This window comes from Symphalangus syndactylus, chromosome 3, assembly GCF_028878055.3.
Source record: "Symphalangus syndactylus isolate Jambi chromosome 3, NHGRI_mSymSyn1-v2.1_pri, whole genome shotgun sequence".
Taxonomy (NCBI): domain Eukaryota; kingdom Metazoa; phylum Chordata; class Mammalia; order Primates; family Hylobatidae; genus Symphalangus; species Symphalangus syndactylus.
This window is the reverse complement of record NC_072425.2, coordinates 139883625-139908121: the sequence shown is the minus strand read 5'-3', so window position 1 is coordinate 139908121 and position 24497 is coordinate 139883625. Positions and strand designations below refer to the sequence as shown.

Genomic DNA, 24497 nt, shown 5'->3' with positions numbered 1-24497 from the left:
GTACCAAGTGTTGAGGTTTTCTGAGCACTGTTGTAAAACTTGCACAAAGTGACTGTAGAGTTTCTAAGCCAGAGCAGCAGGCTTTGAAATTAATTATTGATTCAGAGAGAAGTTTCCTAGGAGTAGCAGGAGCTTAGTGGGATGAGCATGGGAGTGAGTAGCAGACAGGCCCAGGCTTATCCCCTAGGCCCTGTCACTGGCAGCTGTGTAGCCTTAAGCACATTACCTGCCTGTTGGAATCAGTTTCCTCACTTGTAAAATGGGAAGAATAATTACAGCCTGAGGTGACTGTCCAGGAATCATAAGGCAGGAGCTGAGAAAGTTCGACTGTAGCATTTTTAAAAATGAAGAACTGGCCGGGCGTGGTGGCTCATGCCTGTAATCTCAGCACTTTGGGAGGCCGAGATGGGTGGATTGCCTAAGCTCAGGAGTTTATGACCAGCCTGGGAAACACAGTGAAACCCCATCTCTACTAAAATATGAAAAATTAGCCAGACTACAGTAGCTGTAGTTCCAGCTACTTGGGAGGCTGAGGCAGGAGAATTGCTTGAACTTGGGAGGCGGAGGTTGCAGTGAGCTGAGATTGCACCACTGCACTCCAGCCTCGGTGACAGAACGAGACTCTGTCTCAAAAAACAAACAAACAAACAAAAAACGAAGAATTAAGAAGTTTGCCTGAAGTGACACAGTGAGTCAGTGATACACAAACACACACACACACACATTTTTCTTTGTCTATGAGACTCCTTCGAAGGACTTCAAATTTTTATACTTGCCCTCAGTGGAAGAGAACCAGCTCACCCAGGGCCACACCTTCTTCATGGGGCACTCATGGAGGGTTAAATTAAAAATATAATAATACCCAGAGCACCCAGCATCTTGGCACAAAAAACATCCTCCATAAATCTGCAGACGTCAGGTGGCTGGAGCAGCATCTCATCCCCACAGGAACCATGGTAGGTTAGGTGTGCTGGGAGGAGGAAAGGAATCATTCAGCTTTTGTTCTTAAGGCTTCTGCCTAAAAAACCTACCATTGTGAACCTGGGCTTTCGTGAGGGTAGAAACTTTATTTACTCTAGTGAAATAGATCATTCTGAAAACAACCCAAATATGAGCTGATTTCAGAAGGCAATTGTGGTTTTGGAGAATATACCACAGGATAGCAAGGGCCAGCTTCAGGCCCCAGCTCATGGAGCTCTGCCCGGATAAGTGACCAGCCCTGGCGTCTTCATCTATAAATGAGATTAGATGAAAATTGTGGTTTCCAAACTGTATTCTGAAGAACCCAAGTATCCCCAAGACACCTCAGGCTTCTGCAATATTTTCATTGAAATTTCTTTTAAAAAACATTTTCCATGATTAGAACCAGGCTGACATGGTCCTGGTCTCAGCCCTAACACTCAAGAGCCGTGTGACTGTGTGTGAATTATTGAATCTTTCTAAGACTTAACTTCCTCTTTCATAAATTGAGAATAATAGTTTCTACCGAATAGAGTTGGTGAGAAGATTTAAAAAGCCTACACATGTGAAGTACTTAGAAAAGTGCCTGATAAATACAAGCACTCAAATGCTGGCTGTTACTTTGCCGGCCACTGGATGCCACCAATCTATGAATTGTTATGTCAGGTAAAATAGTTTTTGTGCTGGATTCTGCGGATTTAGAATAAAATCCAAATGTTTCACCCTGGTCTATGATGAGATCAACACACTTTTTCTGCAAGGGGCCAAGTATAAACATTTAAAATAGTTTTACTTCTCAACTCTGCCCTTGTATCCTGTATTAGTGTGAAAACTAATAAAGCTTTTAATTAGTTTTCCATTGAAAAACTAAATGGAATAAGAGAAGGAGAAAAACAGGTATAAAAGGTCTAAGAATTGGGACGACTCAGGACATCTGATTAGAGTGCCTAAGGAGATTCAGCACAGTCCTGCCAGCAAAGATTATTTATTTACTTCAAGAGTTAAGAGTGGCAGTTTGGGGATAGCACCAGGAGATATCAGCTGTGATGGCTTGGAGTAACAGTGTAAACTGGCAGTGTAAACAAGAGCAGGGCATGTATGAGTAGTTGAGAACGGTGAACAGGAGTATGACTAGACAGAAGATAGTAGGGATGACAAGTTTTTTTTGGGCACAGTCTAAGTTGGTCTGGTGTCTGGAATGAGACTAGGGCCTAATAAAAAGGAGCGTCTATACAGGAGCTGAAATGGGCTGTACCCTGTAGCATTCTGAGGACAGGTCTGACTTCTGAGAAGGGAAAGTGGTAAAAGTATTGTCGAGTCCTTTTTAAGTTGGTGGCTGAGCTTGGTGAGGTGTGTTTTTAAAAGACCTTTAGTCCGTTCTACTTTTCCTGAAGACGGAGGACCATAAGGGATATAAAAGTTTCACTGAATACTAAGAGCCTGAAAAAATGCTTGGCTGATTTGACTAATAAAGGCTGGTCTGTTATCAGACTGTATAGAGGTGGGAAGACTAAACTGAGGAATTATGTCTGACAGAAGGGAAGAAATGACTGCGGTGGCCTTCTCAGACCCTGTAGGAAAGGACTCTACTTAACTAGTGAAAGTGTCTACCTAGACTAAGAGGTATTTTAGTTATCTGACTCAGGGCATGTTGAGTAAACCTAATTTGCCAGTCCTGGGTGGGGGCAAATCTTCAAGCTTGCTGTGTAGGGAAGGGAGGGGGCCTGAATAATCCCTGAGGAGTAGTAGAATAGCAGATGGAACACTGAGAAGTTACTTCCTTGAGGATAGATTTCCACAATGGAAAGGAAATGAGAGGTTCTAAGAGGTCGGCTAGTGGCTTGTACCATAGCACAGCCTGCCTTTGCTGGTGTGGCGATTAGGCCTGGTGGAACTGCCATCCATAAATCAAATGTGATCAGGGTGAGGAACAGGAAAGAAGAAATATGGGGAAATGGGGTGAATGTCAGGTGGATCAGAGAGATACAGTCATGGGGGTCAGGTGTGGTATCAGGAATAATGTGGGAGGCTGGATTGAAGTCCGGGCCAGGAACAATGGTAATTGTGGGACTTAACGAAGAGCGAGTACAGCTGAAGGAGCCGGGGAGCAGAAAGTATGTGCATCAGATATGAGGAAGAAAATAGATTTTGGAAGTTATGAGAAATGTAGAGAGTGAGTTGAGCATAGTTTGTGATTTTTAGGGCCTCTAAAAGTATTAAAGCAGCAGCAGCTGCTGCACGCAGACATGAGGGATAGGCTAAAACAGTAAGGTCAACTTGTTTGCACAGAAAGGCTGCAGGGTGCGGTCCTGGCTCTTGCGTAAGAATTCTGACTGCACTAACCATACCTAGGAAGGAAAGGAGTTGTTGTTTTGTAAGGGATTGAGGTTTGGGAGATTAATAGGACATGATCAGCAGGGAAAGCACGTGTGTTTTTATGAGAATTACGCCTTGATAGGTAACAGATGAGGATGAAATTTGGGCTTGATTGAAGTAATGGGGGCTGTCTGTGAAGCCTTGCAGCAGTACAGCCTAGGTAATTTGCTGAGCCTAATGGGTGTCAGGGTCAGTCTAAGTGAAAGAGAAGAGAGGCTGGGATGAAGGGTGCAAAGGAATAGTAAAGAAAGCATATTTGAGATCTAGAACAGAATAATGGGTTGTAGAGGGAGGTATTGAGGACAGGAGAGTATACGGGTTTGGCACCACGGGGTGGATAGGCAAAACAATTTGGTTGATAAGGCACAGATCCTGAACTAACCTGTAAGGCTTGTCTGGTTTTAGGACAGGTAAAATGGGGGAATTGTAAGGACAGTTTATAGGCTTTAAAAGGCCATGCTGTAGCAGGCTAGTGATAACAGGCTTTAATCTTTTTAAAGCATGGCTGTGGGATGGGATCTTGGCATTGAGCAGAGTAAGGGTGATTAGGTTTTAATGAGATGGTAAGGGGTGCGTGATCGGTCGCCAAGGAGGGAGTAGAGGTATCTTATACTTGTGGGTTAAGGTGGGGGGATACAAGAGGAGGATGCAAAGAAGGCTTTGGATTGGGAAGAAGGGAGGCAATGAGATGCAGCTGTAGTCCAGGAATAGTCAGGGAAGCAGATAATTTAGTTAAAGTGTCTCGGCCTAATAAGGGAAGTGGGCAGGTGCGGATAACTAAAAAGGAGTGCTTAAAAGAGTATTGACAAGTTGGCACTAGAGTTGGGGAGTTTTAAGAGGTTTAGAAGCCTGGCCGTCAATACCTACAACAGTTACGGAGGCAAGGGAAACCGGCCTTTGAAGAGAAGGTAATGTGGAGTGGGTAGCCTCCGTATTGACTAAGAAGGGGACCGACTTACCTTCCACTGTGAGAGTTACTAAGAGTGTCTGTGATGGTCCTGTAGGCTTCTGAGGCGATTGGGCAGTGTCAGTCTTCAGCTGCTAAGCCAAGAAAATCTGGGAAGGAGTCAGTCAGAGAGCCTTGGGCCAGAGTTCCAGGGGCTCTGGGAGTGGTTGCGAAGTGAATTGAACAGTCCGATTTCCAGTGGGGTCCTGCATAGATGGGACGCGGCTTAGGAGGAATCCTGGGCTGCAGGCATTCCTTGGCCTGGTGGTCAGATTTCTGGCACTTGTAGCAAGCTCCTGGGGGAGGAGGTTCTGGAGGATGCCTGGCTGCTGCGGTTCAGGCATTTGGAAGTTCTTGTGTGCTGGAGATGTGGCTGGGGTTTGTCTTACAGTGGAGGCAAGGAATTGCAACTTTTTTCTATTATTGTATACTTTGAAGGCGAGGTTAATTAAATCTTGTTGTGGGGTTTGAGGGCCGGAATTTAATTTTTGGAGTTTTATTTAATGTTGGGAGCAGATTGGGTAATAAAATGTATGTTGAGATTAAGACGGCCTTTTGACATTTTAGGGTCTAGGGCTGTAAAGCGTCTCGGGGTTGCTACTGAACGAGCCATGAACTGGGCTGGGTTTTTTCTATTTGATGAAAGAGCCTAAACGCTTACTGATTTGGGAGAGATCTGATAAAGAAAAAGGAGCATTAACTTTGACTATGCCTTTAGCTTCAGCCACCTTTTTAAGAGGAAATTGCTGGGCAGGTGGGGGAGGGCTACTCACGGAATGAAACTGTAAACCGGACCAGGTGTGAGGAGGGGAGGTGATAAAAAGATTATAGGGTGGAGGAGCGGAGGCTGAGGAAGAATTGGGACTTAGCTCGGCCTGGTGAGGAGCAGCCTGGGGAGGAGGTGAGAGGTCAGATGGGTCTGTAGAAAAGGAGGATTAGAAAGACTCAGCGATGCTTGGGGTTGGGACTGAGGGGACAGGTGGGAGGGAAAGAAGGAAGATATGGGACGAGTTGCACTGGGCACAGAGAGTAGGGCGGGACCGATGTGTAAAAGAATGCCTGGACGTCAGGCACTTCAGACCATTTGCCTATTTTTTGACAAAAATTATTTAGGTCTTACAGGATGGAGAAATCGAAAGTGCCATTTTCTGGCCATTTAGAACCACTGTCGAGTTTGTATTGGGGTCAAGCGGCATTGCAGAAGAAAATAAGGCATTTAGGTTTTAGGTCAGGCGAGAGTTGAAGAGGTTTTATGTTCTTAAGAACACAGGCAAGGGAGAAGAAGGAGGAATGGAGGGTGGAAGTTTGCCTATAGTGAAGGAGGCAAGTTTAAAGAAAAGGGAGAGTAGAGACACGGAGGGAAGCAGTTCGGGGTTTCTTACCTTCCAGAAAAGCGGGAAAGGGGTCGGGGTGCAGAGATACGAGGTCAGGGCGTGGAAATAAGGGATCAGGGTGCAGAGATATAAGAGGTTGGGGCATGGAAATAAGGGATCGGGGCACAGAGATATAAGAGGTCGGAGTGCAGAAATAAGGGATTGGGGCACAGAGATACGAAGTTGGGGTACTTGACCCTTTCCCAGAAAAGCAGGACTTGCCACTAAGAGTGAAGGAGAAGGGATTGGGGGTTTCTTGCCCCCCAGAAAGGTGGAGAAGGGGTAGAGACAGGGAGAGAAGGGGTTGGGGTACTTGCCTCTCCTTCAGAAAAGCGGGACTTGCTGCTAAGGGTGAAAGACCAAGGCAGGCGTCCCTGCGTGGTCTGACACCTCTGAAACCTGGGTGAATAATCAGAGAGGCATCCCTGCAATGATTAAACACCAAGGGAAGGCTGCCTTCCCTAGTCTGTGACCGAGGCCAGAGTTTTGGGTCCATGGATAAAACGTGTCTCCTTTGTCTCTACCAGAAAATGAAAGGAATTGAAATTAAACGAAGGGAGAGATTGAAGTGTGGCACCAAGATTGAAAGGAGAAAGAGGTTGAGGGATAGTGAGGGAGGTTGGAGAAGAGAGTAAAAAGAAGCCGCTTACCGGATTTGAAATTACTGAGATGTTTCTTGGGCTGGTCAGTCTGAGGACCTGAGGTCGTAGGTGGACATTTCTCACAGAGCAAAGAACAGGAGGACAGGGGATTGATCTCCCAAGGGAGGTCCCCCGATCCGAGTCACGACACCAAATTTCATGCATGTCTGTGTGAAGAGACCACCGAACAGGCTTTGTGTGAGCAATAAAGCTTTTAATTACCTGGGTGCAGGTGGGCTGAGTCCGAAAAGAGTCAGCGAAGGGAGATAAGGGTGGGGCCGTTTTATAGGATTTGGGTAGATAAAGGAAAATTACAGTCAAAGGGGGTTGTTCTCTGGCGGGCAGAGTGGGGGGGTCACAAGGTGCTCAGTAGGGGAGCTTTTGAGCCAGGATGAGCCAGGAGAAGGAATTTCACAAGACAATGTCATCAGTTAAGGCAGGAACAGGCCATTTTCACTTCTTTTGTGGTGGAATGTCATCAGTTAAGGTAGGAACTGGCCATCTGGGTGTGTACGTGCAGGTCACATGGGATATGATGGCTTAGCTTGGGCTCAGAGGCCTGACAGCAACATCTTAGACAAGTTACAGAAGTCAACCAACACATCAATTTTTACCATTCTTATCGTGACTCAGAGAACAATACTCCAAAATATGGTGCTGAACACTTTTGAATTAAAGAAACTGGGAAGGTCTGAGAAGCTGCCTCAGCACCAAGGGCTTTCTAACCTTCTCTTGTTTTTCTCCCCCAAGTCCAGAGAGGGGCTCTCTCTGGAAGTTCCTTTCAAAAGAAATGCAATTTGTCTTAAGACTCCTTTGGGCCGGGCCCAGTGGCTCACACCTTTGAGACCAGCCTGGCCAATAGAGTGAAACCCCATCTCTACTAAAAATACAAAAATCAGCTGGGCGTGGTGGCAGGTGCCTGTAATCCCAGCTACTCAGGAGGCTGAGGCAGGAGAAACACTTGAACTCGGGAGGCGGAGGTTGCAGTGAGCTGAGATCATGCCTTTGTACTCCAGCCTGGGTGTTGCAGTGAGACTCCATTTCAAAAAATAATAATAAAAGACCTCCTCTGTAAGTATCTCATCAAATAACCAGGCAAGATTAACCACCAGAGAAGAGGTTAAAAATTGTTACTACACCCAGACAGACTCTTCATCTGTTATTCTAAGGACAGCTCTGAGAGATCACCTAGGAGACTTTATCTGCATAATAAGGCAGCCTTTGTCTGCAGAGCAATTCTGCCCCTCACCTTTCCATAATTTATTGATCCCATTTTGTTTCAAAAGAGAATCACCTACAAACTATTTTTGGCTCTTTGTGCCCATTTAATTCTCCTGAAAATTACTTACCACCCCTCAAAATTGCCTACACTGTCATTTCTCTCTTTCCTATAAAGAGAGTATTTAAGCCTCAACAATCTGGCCCTTCTTAGAGTTGTATATTTGTGGAACTCCTATGTCTGAGGTTAGTTAATTTGTATGCCTTTCCTCCGTTAATCTGTGTATTGTCCGTTTGTTTAGCACACTTGAACTTTCAGAGGAGGTGGGAAGTTCTCTTTGCTTTACAGATTTGGCATAACTGGCAGGATACTAAAACTTCTTTGCTCCTCTGGAAGCTACAATTGAGAGAACCTAGGACCTGATGAAGCTGGGAAAAGGTTAAGAAATTCTTATCAGGCAGTCCTGTGGATCTTTACCTATGGGATCCAGTTGAGCCGACAGTAAGAGTCACCTCTTGTCTCTTTTTCTTTTCCAAAATTAAAATAATAGGAGAATTTTTTTTTGAATTAGTGCTTTGAATCTGTGACTCTTGTAGACTTAGCTTAGGCTTATTGATTATTGATCTATAAACTCCTATAAATGGTCTCTGTTCTTCTTTTGTATTTGGTGTGGTTTGTCATAAGGAGGAAAACCATAATAAGATTATCTTTTTGTCTTGTTTTTATGTCTTGAGAAACTTGGCTTTGTAATCAGCGAATTTATTCTCAGGTGCTACCTCGAAAGGAATAAATTATCAGCTTTATGCCAGGCAGGCAGCCAGTTGGCTGAGAGTCCAAAATGTCTGTTTATCTGAATGTGACAGCTCTCAAGAAAATTTGTCTTAATTGTCTTAAACTTCATTGTCTTATTAACAATGTGGATCTTTGCTGTCTTAGGCTATCTTTGAAAGAGACTTTAGATCTTGAGAGGGACTGCATATAGCCTCCATAAAACTCAGTTCTTACATTTATTGGTTTTAAGTCATAAAAATTCTTACTGATTTTGAGTCACAATTGAGGTAGGAATACCTTTAGAGGTTTGGAAGCTATTTGTATGACTCTGGACACTCCTTAATGATCCTCCCCCTGCTGTAACTGCCTGATGGGTTCTTCTGCCTGCTGCACAAATAAAGACCATGACATTGCAATAAAGAAAGAGTTGAATTGATGTCAGGCTGGCCAGGCATGCCACCATGGGAGATGGAGTTACTACTCAAATCAATCTCCTCCAAAATTTGGAGACTGGGGTTTTAAAGAATGATTTGGTGAGTAGTGAGTCAGAAGGTAGGCAGTGCTGATTGGTTGGGTTGGAGATGAAATCATAGGGAGTTGAAACTGTTTTCTTGTGCTAGTTAGTTCCTGGGTGGAGGCCACAAGATCAGATGAGCCATTTTATCAATCTTGGTGGCATCAGCTGGTATATGGGAATATGGGGAGTGCAAAAAAAAAAAAAAAAAAAAAAAAACTCAAGTACTGATTTCAAGTTTTACAACAGTGACTCCTAAACCATAATTTCTAATCCTGTGGCTAATTTGTTAGTCCTGCAAAGGCAGTCTAGTTTCCAGACAAAAAGGGAGTTTGTTTTGGGAAAGGCTGTTATCATCTTAGCTTCAAAGTCAAACTATAAACTAAGTTCCTCCCAAAGTTAGTTCGCCCTACATCCAGGGACAAACAAGGGCAGTCTGGAGGTTAGAAACCAGATGGAGTCAGTTAGGTCAGATCTCTTTCACTGTAATAATTTTCTCAGTGATTTTTGCAAAGGCAGTTTCAATCTCTCTCTTTGGGTTTTATAACACCTTATTCTTAAGATGTGGGCTATGAAGATGCAAAAAGCGCAATGACCACTCTAGCTTTTTCTTGCTGACTTGTGGCATGATGGGAGTAGGAGTTGACTCCAAGGTAACAGGAGTGGAACTGCCTTGCAGCTGTCTGCACACACTCAGGGTGCCTAATTGGGGTTTCAAGGCTTGCATGACAAAGGCATTAGTATTCTTCTCTATCGTTTCAGCACAGCATTTAAATGAGCTATAAAGTAAATAATGAGTTCTAGGGTAAGGAGTGAGAGTCCTAGCTTCAGAAGCCTTTGTAGAACTGATCTGAAGCTCTGAGGGATCCAGGTGAATAGTGTGGATAATCAATCAGAAATGGGGTCTCTAGTAGAGAGATATTTGGGTCAGAGATTATTAGAAAGACTGATTAGGATAGACAGGGAAGGGCAAATTTAAATATACCAGCCCATATATTTTTAGTTGGTTTCCTAGTCCTGAGACTAGATCAGTTCAGTTAAATAGCTGTTTACCATATCAGGAAGTGGCAGTGCAAATGGGCTAGGCTTCTATATGTGATGACAGCAAACAAGTTTTTAATAAGAGGCATTTCTGTGGAAACAGAAGAAAAACAAAGGTTAATGTTGGGCATAATTTATTGAAACATTAGACTCAAAGCATCTTTAGTTATAGAGGAGGAAGGCAGTGGCAATCTGACATGTTTTTCTTGCCTGTACCACAAGGAATAAGCTTCAGCTTTCAGGGCCTCAGGGAAGATGTAGCAGCAATTTCATTGAGTTCAAGTCAGAAAAATGAAAGAAAGATTTGAAAGCATTAGTTTTGGGACTTGTAATCCAGAAATAATTCAGGAATCAGTCTAAATTGCAGAAAATAATAAAAACTCAGAAACAGTGGACAGGCAACAGAGCGAGACTCCGTCTCAAAAAAAAACAGTGGACAAGACTAGAATCTAACAACAGAGGTACTATAGCTTTCTCTGAAATACAGTTTGTCTCTCTCCAGTCCCCATTTTTACTAAAAACAAATTTGCTTGCAAAATAAGTGTTAGTCTTATCATACTTGGCATGAATATTTGCATAAAGTCAGCAAGAATAGTTATTTGCCATATAGGCTTTTTTGAAAATTGGCTTTAATGGAACTTTATTCCATAAGGAATCTCAGCTTAGATTTTTCAAAGCCTTGAGCCCAGCCATGGATTTATCTGTGCCTGCAAATATCAGTATGACCTTGGGTGAATTCCTCTCCTTGAGGTTCCAAGATAACTTGGGGCTCCTGGGCTTGTCAGAAAGTGACATTCTTCACTTACCACAGATTGAGAATCCTGGACAGGGACTGCATAGAAAAGGTTTGAGGCCAGTTTTTACCAGGGGCTTTTATTGGCCCTATAAGTCAACTTTGATTCCTTAAAGCAGTCTGTTTGTATACGAAAGTATGCCATTGCAGTCAAAACCTTGGTAAAATAATCAGTGTCTCCAGCGATGTCCTGTTACAAAAGCAAACATTGTTATTACATGTAGGCAAATAACTATACTGCCATAAGTTAAGAATACTCACAAATAGTTTCCAAATTCCAGACAAATCAGGTAGAGAGAAAGAAATATACTCCAAGGTTTTCTCACAGAGTATACTTTACTCGATTGATAAAAGCCTTAATTAGCTCAAAAGAAAAAAATTTTTCTTGACTCTAAAAACAAAACATAAAGAATCAGTAAATGTTTTAAACAAAAAATCATAAGAGATAATTTCAGTCTTCTATTAGTTCAGTCCATACATTAACTCCTGTTCTGCTTGATACTGAATTAGCAAACCTCATGAATATATATATTAGCTCTCCATGAAAGTACTGAAAATTTGTTTTTTCCCCCTCTATTCCAAGGACCATGGGAGCCAAGAAGCATCACAAGGGAAAATCATCTCCTTTTGTTTCATAAAACCATAGGCAAAAGTCTTTCAATTTTGCAAGATGCTGCCCAACAGACTGCCTGGGGAACAAATGAACATTTTCCATCCCAGCCAAAGCAAAATAGATATAACAAAATAGACACTAGTCACCTTGCTCAGCACCTGGTATTGACCTGGCAAGGCTCAAATTTGCCCCTGTTCATCCCTGTCATCTTTGATCCACTCCAGGTGGGGAGAGATGACCTTCAACTGAGAATTCAGTGGGTGATCTGTGGGCAAGATGAAGAGCAGATGGTCACCCTGTGTCAGACCTGTGGAGCTTCTGCTAACAATTGCTTCAGGGTTTACCTAATGTGACCAAATAAGGAGGGTTCTCCAAGTTACGCCTGCTTGACTTCCATTAGCATTTCCTTCAGAGATCACCTCCACATATACAAACACAAACACAACAAACACAAGACAGACAGAAGACCTTCTAAACAAAGATCCCTAACCAATAATCCTAAGTATTCTTTCCAAACTAACCACCTACTCTCTTCCTGAGAAATCTCCCCAAAATCTTCCTGATTGAGGAAAAATCTCCTGAACCAAGACTCTTCCTCCTATTTAGGGAGATTCAGCCAAGCCCTTTAAAGGAGCTGAACCAAGACCCCGGAAGAAGCCAAACCAATCAGGAGAAGAAAGGAGGTGCTGGAAGCACTTAGAATATGCACCAAATCAGACAACCCATGATAGGACCACAGACAGACACCTAATGATGGGGTTACAGTTATAGGACTTTTTCTCCATTGCAATGAAATCCATGTACCATGGATTGGCAATGCCCTGCCAGTAGAAACAGTGCCAGAGACAGCCTCCAGTCCAAGAGAATTAGGCAGCCTCTTGGGCTGGCCTCTAGATCCATCGCTGGAGAGGGGGCTACCAAACCACAAGCAGGAGTCACAAGGGTGATCCTGGATGAGCCCTCAAATTTGGAACTGCCCAATGTGTTCTTCCTGCCCACTGCACAAATAAAAACCATGGCATTGCAGTCAGGAAAAAGTTTAATTGATGTGAGACCAGCCATGCCACATGGGGAGACAAAGTTATTACTAAAATCAATCTCCCCCAAAATTTTGGAATTGGAGTTTTAAAGGATAATTTGGTGTGTAGAGAGTCAGAAAGCAGGGAGTGTTGATTGGTCAGGTCGAAGATGAAATCATAGGGGTTTGAAGCTGTCCTCTTGTGCTGTCAGTTCCTGGGTGGATGACACAAAATCAGATGACCCACTTTACCAATTTGGGTGGCATCAGCTGGTGTATCAATCAATGCAGGGTCTGCAAAATATCTCAAACACTGATCTCAGATTTTACAGCAATGACTCCTAAGCCATAATTTCTAATCCTGTGGCTAATTTGTTAGTTCTACAAAGGCAGTATAGTCCCCTGACAAGAAGGGGGTTTGCTTTTGGAGAAGGCTGTTATTGTCTTTGTTTCAAAGTTAAACTATAAACTAAGTTCCCCCCAAGTTAGTTTGGCCTACCCCTAGAAATGAACAAGGATAGCTTGGAGGTTAGAAGCCAGACAAATTTGGTTAGGTCAGATCTCTTTCACTGTAATAATTTGCTCAGTCATAATTTTTGCAAAGGTGGTTTCACTGCTATAGACAACTTTTGTTTTCCTGTTTTGTCTTACTGACTGTTCTCTCTTTTTGATTCTCCATTTACCAGGGGCATGTAGGTTATCCCACCTTTCTTTGCTGCAGGCAGCCAAACAAAAAGTTGAGAGCCTCAAGAATATGGCTGAACTAAAATGTGGGTTCACATCTATTTGTGGCTAGCTAAGCTTTCCTTCCTTTGGCTGTCCTGTGAGAGTGGTCTGGATCTTGGAAAGGCCACCTTGGTTAAAGCCATAAAGGGGCTTATTAGTTGATTCTTGAGTCACTTGTTGAATATACCTTTGGATTAAAATTTTGGTTTATATTCAGAGCATGTTAAAAACATTTTTTTTGTTTTGTTGGTTTGCTTTCTGCCTTCTCATTTGAGCTAAAAAGGTACTTTATACTCAAAAGGAAAAATTTGATTATTAATTATCCTGAACCTCTAAAAACTTTCAGTATTTCTCTGTACCTGTCAATTCTCTGCCCTGTCATACCTAAGAAACCATCCCTCTTAAAATGCAAACTTCAGGGAAAGAAAAGCCAGGAAATGAGAATGTTTGCTGTTTGCCCAAAACTGCTAATGATATACTTAAAAGATTTTTTAAAAGAGCATTATTCTCAGAAGTCAGCTTAATTAAAAGGTGATATTCAGGCTATATATATTTTTAAGGCTTTTCTCTTCTTGTTGGGATCTTATTTCTCCCATGAGAACTTCTTAGTCAGCCGAATTATCCCACACTCCCCACTTTTTGTTGTTGTTTGTTTGTTTGTTTTAGGCAGTCTTGGTCTGTCACCCAGGCTGGAGAGCAGTGGCTCCATCTCAGCTTGTTGCAACCTCTGCCTCCCAGGTTCAAACGATTCTCCTGCCTAAGCTTCTCAAGTAGCTGGGATTACAGGCATGCACCATCGTACCTGGCTAATTTTTGTATTTTTAGTAGAGATAGGGTTTTGCCATATTGGCCAGGCTGGTCTCGAACTCTTGACCTCGGCTGATCCACCTGCCTTGGCCTCCCAAAGTGTTGGGATTACAGTCATGAGCTACTGTTCCTGGCCTTTTTTTTTTTTTTTTTCTCTTTCCTTTTTGCTAACTAGAACTTTATTGGCCTTTTGGGAAAACTTCCAAACTGGCTCCTCTAAAACTTGTTTTACCAGTTACCATTTCTGTCTTTCCTTCCTTTTACCACTTTTGATCTTCCACCCAGTTTCCTCGGTATGTTCCCCTTCACGCCCCTACCTCTTTACATAGCCAGAACCAAGCCATCTGGGCTTTACATGTTTATTTCTGGCAGAGTGAAGTATTTTCTTTCTTCAGGAAGAAGATTGTTTTTGGTCCTCAAACAACTTTCAAATAAAGCCCCCAAAACAAAAAACCAAAAACAGACACTTTGCTGATTTAAGCTTAAACAAATCCCAAGTACACTATTCGTTTTCTCTGGATGTGCAGGCAGCCTTTACATACATCACAAAAGAGCAGAATGAGTTTGGGAATCTGTCAAGCAGAGAACGGTTGAGAACCAGCCAGAAGGCTAAATATAGTCTGGTCTTTTGTCAGATATGAACATTAGCTGTTATGTTTCCTCAGGAAGTAAACCCTGCCAAGGTAGTAGACAGTTGTGTTAATGAAAATCTGTATTCATGTCCTTGGTACAAATTTGCATTCAAGGCTTATTTTAAGATCTTATTAGCCTAACATATAATTACTTCAAAAAAAATAGGGTCAGCTGGGTGCGGTGGCTCACGCCTGTAATCCCAACACTTTGGGAGGCCAAAGCGGGTGGATTGCCTGAGGTCAGGAGTTCGAGACCAGCCTGGCCAACAGTGAAACTCCGTCTCTACTAAAAATACAAAAAAAGTTAGCTGGGAGTGGTGGTGGGTGCCTGTAATCCCAGCTACTTGGGAGGCTGAGGCAGGAGAATTGCTTGATCCTGGGAGGCAGAGGTTGCAGTGAGCCGAGATCGCGACATTGCACTCTAGCCTGGGCAACAAGAGTGAAATTCCATCTAAAAACAAAAAGAAAAACAAAAACAAAAAAAGCAACAACAAAAAACGGTCTATGGCTTTTAGAAGTGCAGATCCTAGTTTGAGCTGAATGTGCCCTCTCTCTTACCCAAATTCTCACTCTCTGGATCATTCTTGGTGCAACTCCTTGAGGTGGGTGGTGGGTAGTAGTAAGCCATGAAGGTGACATGGAGTTCAGGGCACAATAACCAAAAATATTGCATCTCAGCTTATTGAATAGTTTAAGATGAAGGAATGTGAGAAAACAACAGGAGCAGGAAGGTCACTTTGACCATTCCCCCCCGCCCCACCCTTCTCCCCTGAATCAAGTGATAAAACCTAGGAAGGACTCTAACCTTTCCTGAAGCAGGTCATGAGAACTTCAAGTGAAAGGTGCCTTCCCTAGAGCCGGAGAAAATGAGCACCTTCATCTCTGAAGACAGAGGGACACCCAGGGGAATCTGAACACACAGGCCTCATTAAGTCCTCCCAGTTTATTACCATTAGATCACACTCTTAGCTCTATCATGTTTCTCCATGACTGTCTACTCTTCATCAAATTTTGCATAGAAATATTCAGGTTTAACTAGTTTTCTTCAAATCTTCATTTCCTTATGAAAGCTTTTGTGTCATGTAAAGGAAGACAGGGACCTTCACCCCCAAATATGGCTCCCTGGTATAATGAACATCTTGGGGTTTTGTTTGTTTGAGTCTCGCTTTGTTGCCCAGGCTGGAGTACAGTGGCATGATCATGGTCACTGTCACCTAGACATTCTGGGCCCAAGCGATCCTCCTACCTCAGCCTCCTGATTAGCTGGGACCACAAGTGCACACCACCACACCTGGCTAATTTTTGTATTTTTTTGTAGTGACAGGGTTTTGCTATGTTGCCTAGGCAGGTCTCGAACTCCTGGGCTCAAGCAATTCTCCGGCTCTGATCTCCAAGAGTACTGGGATTACAGGTGTGAGCCACTACATCCTGCTGAGTATTTTGAATTAAAGGCCCTTAGAGATCAACAGATGCTAAAAGAAACCTTTCCCCTACCTACATAAAGACTGGACAGACCCACCAAGGAGAACAATTGCTTTTCCTTCCTCTATCCCCTGTCTGTCAGTCCTCTACCTGTCCCAAAGCACAGGACGAAGTTATTCTCACACCTACCAAAGAAGGAAACAATTACTTCTGGTCTCTTCTGAGAGTTTTCATTGACTGAACTCACATCACAGGAAGGAAGACTAAAGTCTGACAACAAACCTGGACAGACTTTTGTCCCAAATGACTGTCCACTCTGTAGGCCCAACCGACTTTGTCCCAGACCATTGTATGTTCTTCAAGTCCATTGAATTTCCTTAAAAATCATTTACTATCTACCTAAAATCACCCACACTTCCCCATTCTCTTTCCCCTAAGATGTAGGGTATATAAGCATCTGTACCCCGTTGGGAGATTGGGCACTCTGTGATACGCTACATGCTCACGTAGTATTAATTTATATGCTTTTTCTATTAATCTGCCTCTTGTCAGTCATTTTCAGTGAACCTTCAGAGGGCAGAGGGGAAGCTTTCCCTTGTTCCCAAGACATGAAAAACTTGTATGCTTTTTCTTTTGTTAATCTATCTTTTGTTATAGGGGCCTCAGCCATGAACCTAGGATAGGTAGAAGGAAAGATATTTTTTGTCTCCTAGTTTGCACATAGGGCAGGGGAAGCATTTTGAAGCTTGCTATTTTCACACAGAGTGGGTGTTCAGCTCCCCAGTCTGAATGGCATGGAGGCTTGATGCCTGGTCAGAAGGGTGCAGAGACACAGAGTGCTGCTGGAGCATCCTCCCCTTCCATCCGCAGAAAGTGCCCTCTGGCCTTTTGAAAACAGAATCACACTCTGAATGCACATTTATGAAATAATAATTAACAAAGTAGCATCTGAAAACATGATAGGAAGAGACCACTCAGAATTTAAAATGACATTGCTCTGGATCAACTAAGAAGTTTCTTTTTATTAAATCATCTATGAACAATTTAATGGAGATGCTCCTGAAAGATGCATCTGTAATTACAATGGTGCCATAGCTGTATCAACAGGGGAGAGTTCTCAGCCAGGAAAGCACAAATGCCACGGAGAGTTTACAAAGAATTTGGCAATACAGGTGGGTGTGGTTTTCCTACAATTACAAATATTCTTCAAATAAATACACCTGAATCACATAGAAAAAAAATACAATAGCCTTATAAATGAGAAAGAAACCAATATACCTCTCCAAAATAACAGGTTTAGAATGATCTGTGTATAAACAAAATGCCTTGGCATGGTGTTTCCATCTTGAGTGGCAATCAAAGAAAGAAGCAGTACATATTTCCCATTATACACATCTATCCCGTACAGAGTCCATGATAGTTGAACAGCTGCAAAATTCCAATTTGTTGTGTAATGGCAGCTAAGTGTAAAGTATTTGTAAGAACTGATTGTATATTAAGTTCGACTACTCATCACTATAATTTTAAACCTGCACACACCAATCCTATTATTTGTACTTAAAAATGAAGTTATTTCATCTGCATTTACAATCTTTTTCCCTTTTCCCTTGAATTTTCATTATAGCTAGTCACTTTCCTAGGAAAATTCAATATGTTGAAGTATTAAAGAGAAGCAAATCCAATTTTAATCCTATGTTTAAAAATGAAAAGCATCTGCTATCACCTAACAAAATATCCCCCATCACCTTTGTAAAGTGAACATTAACCTAAATAGACGTTAAATCACTCTTTACCCCACCCTCCTCCGCCGGTCTCATCTCTCCCCGCAATGCAGCCTTTTAGACTAGCGCCTCTTCTTTCTCACACGTGTGCTGGATTACAATTTAAATGCAAATAACCCTGCACCTCATTATCTAAGTTCGTGCAGACTCAGTAACAGTTGTCTGTGCTGAAGCCTGTGAAATCAAACGGAGGTTCATCTGTATTCTAGCACATGGATTACACTAGAGTAATTTCAAAAGAGCAATTCATCACTGCCTTGAAATTAAACACTGGACTTGCGGAGTGCCTAGGTTACGGAGGAATGCCTTCCTTTTACCACATAGGGAAGCCTTTCCACAAAGGCAATGAGATAGGAACTTCTCTTATTGTAGCTGTTCAATTAGTTTCCAACAACACTAGGTAATTGAAATAAGAGACTTCATTTTAATACGAATACAGCTAGTTGAGTGGAAAAGATACATTTATGGTAATGTTAAGCACAATGACAAGACAATCTATATGCATTCCAAATACCACTAACAAGGAAATTATCAACAATGGTTTACCAAACAGACATCACTCCAGAAGACATATTTTTTATTTTTTATTTTTTGCAAAATCATCTTTCAAATATAAGGTTACTTTAAAATAATTCTTTGGTTAAAGTATAATTAAAATAAAAAGTAGAAACTCCTCCAAGCCTTTCACTACAGAGTGAAAAATACCCCCCTTTCAGCCATCAGATGGCCATTTAATCAGCCATTCAGATTCTATGAATCTAAATGTAATGGAAAACACTGTAATCTGAACTCCATACTGGGGTGAAGCAATAAGCTCCTAGCTACCAATGCAGTGATGGTGAAGAGAGCCTGGGAAAATGAAACCCCCAGCTTATGCATTAAAATGTGCCAATTACTCTGGTCCATGGAGGAACAGATGCGGTATTTTAAAATCACAGGAAACAAAGTTCTATCTGTGAATAACACTGGGGCATTACCGGATTGATGTGGCACACTTGTAGAAGCAGGAAATGGTTTCAGGCTTTCAATCCCAGATTAAAACCTTTAGTTAATTTCATTTCACCTAGTTTATTTCAAATAACTTTTTACGTTAAAACAAAATTCCTCTGTGCAAGAAACCATTTGCTTCTTATCTGTCAATTCCTTCCTTGCCCTTCCTTCCTTCTCCTCTCCCCATACATCATTTGTTCTAATAAGTATCAGCTTCAGATCAAAAAGAATCAGCTGCAACTTCAGGTTATATATTAGCCTATACTTTTTGGATGTATATGAAATCCAGTAATATAGTTGTCTGTTTCTTTTATTATACATAGATTCCACGTGATTTCCAAATAATTTCTCAGTTGCAGTGCAAGTTTAGTTTTTTAAATAAGTGTGTGCAAGGGGAATTTAATGTGAATTCAGATCTTTTGGGCCATTTTGACAAGCAATTTGAAATAATTAAATTGAAATGAAAGCAGAGAAATACACTCTTTCTTGTTTTCCACCTAAATTATTTGGAAAATTATTTCAGATCTCTATCTCCTTTTGCTTATATAGACCACTGCCTAAAGCAGTGTCCATATTGGACTAAGAACAATGGATTGTAGCCCAGTCAGACAGATTTATCAGTTCATCATACGACTAAGATAACCTAGAAGATGGAGTGGATAACCTATTCCAGACTCTATTTCATAAATTACAGATACTGCCCAGAACACACTGCTACAGTTTCAAGGTGAGGCGTTCAAGCATTATTCTGAGCACTCAACGCCCATGAAAATTTGTGATGAATCTGTTAAAGATTATGGATCTGATTAAACAGTGGATTCACTTCATTACAAATATGAGAAGAATGAATGGTAGAGCCACGACATTAGTTGTAATGTGACTTTTCTTTTAAGACCTTTATTGGGAATATTCCCCCCACATTTTATATTAACATATCACCACAGGGTTATCTCCATACCCAGAAGCTGGGTCAGTGTTTGTGCAATGCTAGAAGAAACCATGATTTGTTTCTCAAAATGTAAAATACATGACATATTTTTCTAAGTGGCCTAAAAAAATACAACTATGGGCCAGGTGTGGTGGCTCACACCTGTAATTCCTAGCACTTTGGGAGACAGAGGCAGGATCGCTTGAGCCCAGGAGTTCAAGACCAGTCTAAGCATTCTAGTGAGACCCTGCCTCTAAAAACAAAACAAAACACTATAATCCTTTTGCTGATTAACATATACAGCCAGCATCCTTTCATGTCCTCTTCTTTCTAGGGGTTATCAAGTTGTAGTTTCAAATACAAGCATAGATCTATTTTTATATACCTTATGTTTTATGCATCTGAGTTTTGAAACATAGTCAATGTTACTGCAACATATAAAGATTCATTTTATACTAACTAATGTTTCTTTAAAGGGCTAGCATTTCACTTTGCATACATCTTCTACAGAGTGAACTGTACCATAGGAGACCATCGTCTGTGGCCATCAACAGTCAGATAGTCACACAATTAAACAGACATTGATAACTGATGATTTGGTTTGATTGTCATTTATTTTTCTTTTAAATAAACTTCCTCTAAATGCAGGAAGTAAGTATAATGAGAAACCACAGAATGTGGCTCTCCAAATTTCCTCAAGTAGCCCTACCTATATATTTTAAATTATCATAGAAAAACAAACAAAACGACAGCACAAGTAGCAGTGCAGCCATGACTGTCATCATTTATATTAGTTCCCTGACTTACTATACATCCCTGGTATAATTGATGCATTTGGGGATGTTCAGTTATGGTTGACATGTACTGTAAGTGTACAACAACCTGACCCTTGGTATGGTTTGAAAACATGTCCATATTGCACAGAATGAACTTCTTGCTGCAAATAATATATCTAACATACATCCTTTCAAAATGTAACATCCTTTCAAAATGTAACATCCTTAACTAGTTAACACAGTCTAGAGTCTAGGGGCAAAGACAAGCAAATATTGATGATTTAGAAATGCAGTAGTAGCACATTAGGCTACAACACGGTTAATTCCAAGTCACTTGATATTTTGCAAGTTCTTTGCTCCTATGATTGAATACTTCAAACATGTATCTTATATCTTTCCTCCTGAGTATCCAAAAGTGCTTTGGAGAGCAGAAGTGCTTTGTCTCCCCATTTCACAGAAGCAAGGGCGGGGAAAGGCTGTAGCAAGAAGGGCCAGCTGCTCTAGAGAAAATGTGGCAGTACCAGGGCAAATGTTAGCATCCTTAAGCGGGTGTTTTCAGCCAGCAACACTGGTGTATGGGGGCTAGTGACGGTAGGATTTCATGTGTAACTTAAGAACAACTCTCTTCAGGGCATGTTTTCTAATAATCTTAAAAGGATTCCTCAGCTTGGCTCTACCTAACTGGAAAATGGAAATAAAAAAAAAAAATTCCATCCCCAAGCTGCCCTTTCAATGCTCCCCCAGCTGGTCTGGGCACACTCCTTCCTCTTGCACCCCTTAGAGCGGGCCAGCAGCTCCCTCTGGGAGGAAAGAGGCCCCTTAGCTGTGCATACCCGGAGGGAACGAAACATTCTCTTCTGTAGCAGGTGCCCCGATTTAGGAAGACAATTCTCCAAAGCCTTGTGAGCTAGGCAAGAGTCCAGAGAGAACACATTTTTTTTTTCCTCTGAATCAAGTCTTTCTCTCATTTACACAGTCTCATCTTAAGAACTTTAAGTGTGAAAGGAAATATGTTAAATTATTCTGAGCTGTCCACTTAGAATGTGGTGTGGATTTTCCCACTGTTTTTAAACACACAAAAAGACACGCTCCAAAAGGCCTTTCCTTCTCGTTCACTGGTGTGGTTTATTCTTGAAGCAAGGTCTCTCTCCAGTTGAAGCCGCCAGTTGGTCCATGGGTAAGAGGAAGGATTGGTGGATCTGTCAGCTGCCATATTCCAGTTTCTCCTAATTCTTCACAGGAACAAAATCCCAGATATGGGATCTGAAGTAAGAGTTGTAAAGAAAGGGGGTATTAGGAGATAGCTTTAATGCTTTAACTTTTACCTAGATACAAAGATATTCATGTGGCCCTAGAGAATTGCAGTCAGGAATGGATAGTGGCTTTGTAGAAAGCATTCCCTTCAAAAATCGATAAATAAAATAAAATGGATAAAACTGGTAACTTAGAGAGAAGAGTATTTCCATTGCAAGAGGATTCATCAGAAGAATCCACTAAATGGTGACCTCCCCTAAAGTAATTAAGTTATTGTTCATAGATTGCTGCTTAATTGGGTGGCAGAAAAAGAGGACCAAAATACATAAGGCTACAATGCCAGGAGTTAATTCCCAATTGCAAGTCAAGTTAAAAAGGCAGCTCACGGCCGGGCACAGTGGCTCACGCCTGTAATCCCAGTACTTTGGGAGGCTGAGGCGGGTGGATTACTTGAGGTCAAGAGTTCCAGACCAGCCTGGCCAACATGACAAACCTCGTCTATACTAAAAATACAAAAAATTAGCTGGGCATGGTGGCGTGTGCCTGTAATCCCAGCTACTTGGGAGACTGAATCAGGAGAATCGCTTGAATCCAGGAGGCAGAGGTTACAGTGAGACGAGATTGTGCCACTGCGCTCTAGCCTGGGTGACAGAGCAAGGCTCTCTAAAAAAAAAAAAAAAAAAGAAAAAAAAAGAAAAGAAAAAGGCAGCTCAAACCTCAAACATTTCTGAAATTATACTTGGACCCAATGGAAAAGATTTTTCAATTTTAAAAAATTTGTTTCACCCATTTTTTTTTTTTCTCCTTATGAGTCTCTGTAACATTCAGAGCTGAAGCTGTGCTCTCCCTCACTAAAGTTGTCACAGCAATTTTAAAACTTATTTTTGTCTGTGTCCAGAGCTGCATTTACAAACAAGACAAAATTCTCTGTCTTCCAGCACTTACAAATGAGGACAGATGCATAAATAAACTTTGCAAAAATGTGAAAAAAATTGCAATTGAGTTTGAACCAGGTTCTCTGGCGGCAGAGAAAGGAAGTATGTAATTCGCCTGAAGGGAAGTGTGTGGGAGGCAGCTGACCAGAAAACCTCTCCCACAGGCACAGAAAGGAAGACTCCAGATGTGTGGGTCAGCCTCATGGGTTTTCTGTCTTGCTGTCTTGTTCCTGGCTTTGCCTTTTAGCCTCCTCGTTTTAAACTGCTGCATGCCTCGGCCTACCTTCAAGGACCTGTGTTTGAGTTAAGCTTTCGGATGCTGTCTTTTGGACTGACCTCTATTGATCCAACCCAAGTTCCCTCAGGGGAATTCAAGAAGGTCCCTCAGGGAAATCCAGACAATTTGCTTATAATTCCTAGCTGCTTCCTACATTTTAGCTCTTAGAAGCTAGAACTAGCTCTAATACATTGTTTTTCTAACACAAGGCTTAATAAAGTGCCCTGCACAGAGTATCACTCAATACATCTTGGTTGAGTGAATCAATAAATGAATATTCCCAGCTCAGCATAAACACATGCTTCAAAGAACTTGGTAATCAGCCAGTCACTGTACTGACTTCAAACTGCTAGCCACCACAGACCCCAAAGTGCAAGAATGAATTACCTTTCGGACCATTTGTACGAAGTCCTTGGAGTTCTGAGGTGACAGGCCCTGAAGTTGGCAGGTACACGCTTCAAGGGAAGATGCGTGGGCCACAATCAGGATGTTATTTCCTGGGGCAAAATGGCAAGGTATGGGAAGACTGTTTCTATAAAGACATGGAAACTCTGCGAATACTGGAAGCTAACTAAATGCTCTGCAGGGGAGCAAACACACTCAAGAAGACCATTTGCCTAAGCAATATTTTGAAAGTGCTTTGTTATTGATAAGGCAGCTTAATTTTTTTAAAGAAAACATTTTATCTTAAAATAGTTACAGATTTATGGGGCCGGGTGTGGTGGCTCATCCCTGTAATCCCAGTACAGGGATTTGAGAGAACGAGGAGGGAGGACCACTTGAGCTCAGGAGTTTGAGACCAGCCTGAGCAACATAGTGAGACCCTGTCCCTATAGAAAATTTTTTTAAAATTAGCTGGGTGTGGTGGCCTGTGCCTGTAGTCCCAGCTACTTGGGAGGCTGATGTGGGAGGATCACTTGAGCCCAGGAGACTGAGGCTATAGTGAACCATGATTGCATCACTGCACTCCAGCCTGAGTGACAGGAGCAAGACCCTGTCTAAAAAATAATAATGATAATTATGGATTTATGGGAGGGTTACATACATATACATATACATACATACCAGCAAGGTCCCAAGAACCCTTCATCCCAGCCCCCTCCAATGGTAACATCTTACATAACTATGGTACAGTATCAAACCCAGGAAATGGACGCTGGTCCAATATACACAGCGTATTCAGATTTTAGCAGGTATGCAAGAAGTCGTTTGTGCGTATGTGATGATACAGTTCATGCAATTCTATCATGTGTAGCTTTATGTAACACCATGACAATCAAGATACAGGACTGTTGTATGTCCATAAGTCTCTCTGTGCTACTCCTTCTAATATAGTTTTAAATGTTCCTACTGTAGAACTGTGAGCATTTGAGACTTTCTGGTTGATAGAACATGTTGTGTACCTTTATCGTAGTGAGTGGCTAATCAATGAAAACTGGAAGGTGGGAATCATTCATAATGCTGTTGCTCATGGCTGTCTACTGTTTGAATATTAAGTATTTTAACTTAAAAAAAAGAGATGAAGGGAATGTCCATAGTGTTTTTGCAACCTGTCTTTTTCACTAAAAAATTTACAGTGAACAGTCTTACATATTAAATATTTGAGCTCAATGTTTAGAAAATTCAATAGCAAACACACTTGAGCCTTATAGAACACTACTCTTGGTGATAGCAGGGAAGGTGCGTGTATTTGTGTAGGTGTGC

General features: G+C 41.8%; 1 protein-coding gene and 1 long non-coding RNA gene across 12 annotated transcripts in view; one reads left to right on the top strand and one right to left on the bottom strand.

Annotated features, from left to right (window-relative positions):
* LOC129479800 (uncharacterized) overlaps window positions 1–24497 on the top strand; it is an 83037-nt gene that overhangs the window by 30805 nt on the left and 27735 nt on the right. The window contains exon 3 of one of the 2 annotated variants that reach the window (XR_010120118.1): window positions 19173–19255. The exons of the other annotated variant lie outside the window; for it this stretch is intronic. This is a non-coding gene — a long non-coding RNA (uncharacterized lncRNA). Of the gene's footprint in view, window positions 1–19172; window positions 19256–24497 lie in introns of those variants that run through there. 2 annotated transcript variants of the gene reach the window in all.
* Window positions 16855–24497, bottom strand: part of UBASH3B (ubiquitin associated and SH3 domain containing B) — a 157047-nt gene continuing 149404 nt past the window's right edge. For all 10 annotated transcript variants that reach the window (XM_055273525.2, XM_055273524.2, XM_063636601.1 and 7 more), the window contains 2 exons: window positions 23181–23290; window positions 16855–21590 (listed from right to left, as the gene is read on the bottom strand). In XM_055273525.2, the coding sequence (XP_055129500.1) occupies window positions 21453–21590; window positions 23181–23290 (248 nt within the window). In that variant the 3' untranslated portion in view covers window positions 16855–21452. The remainder of the gene's footprint in view (window positions 21591–23180; window positions 23291–24497) is intronic.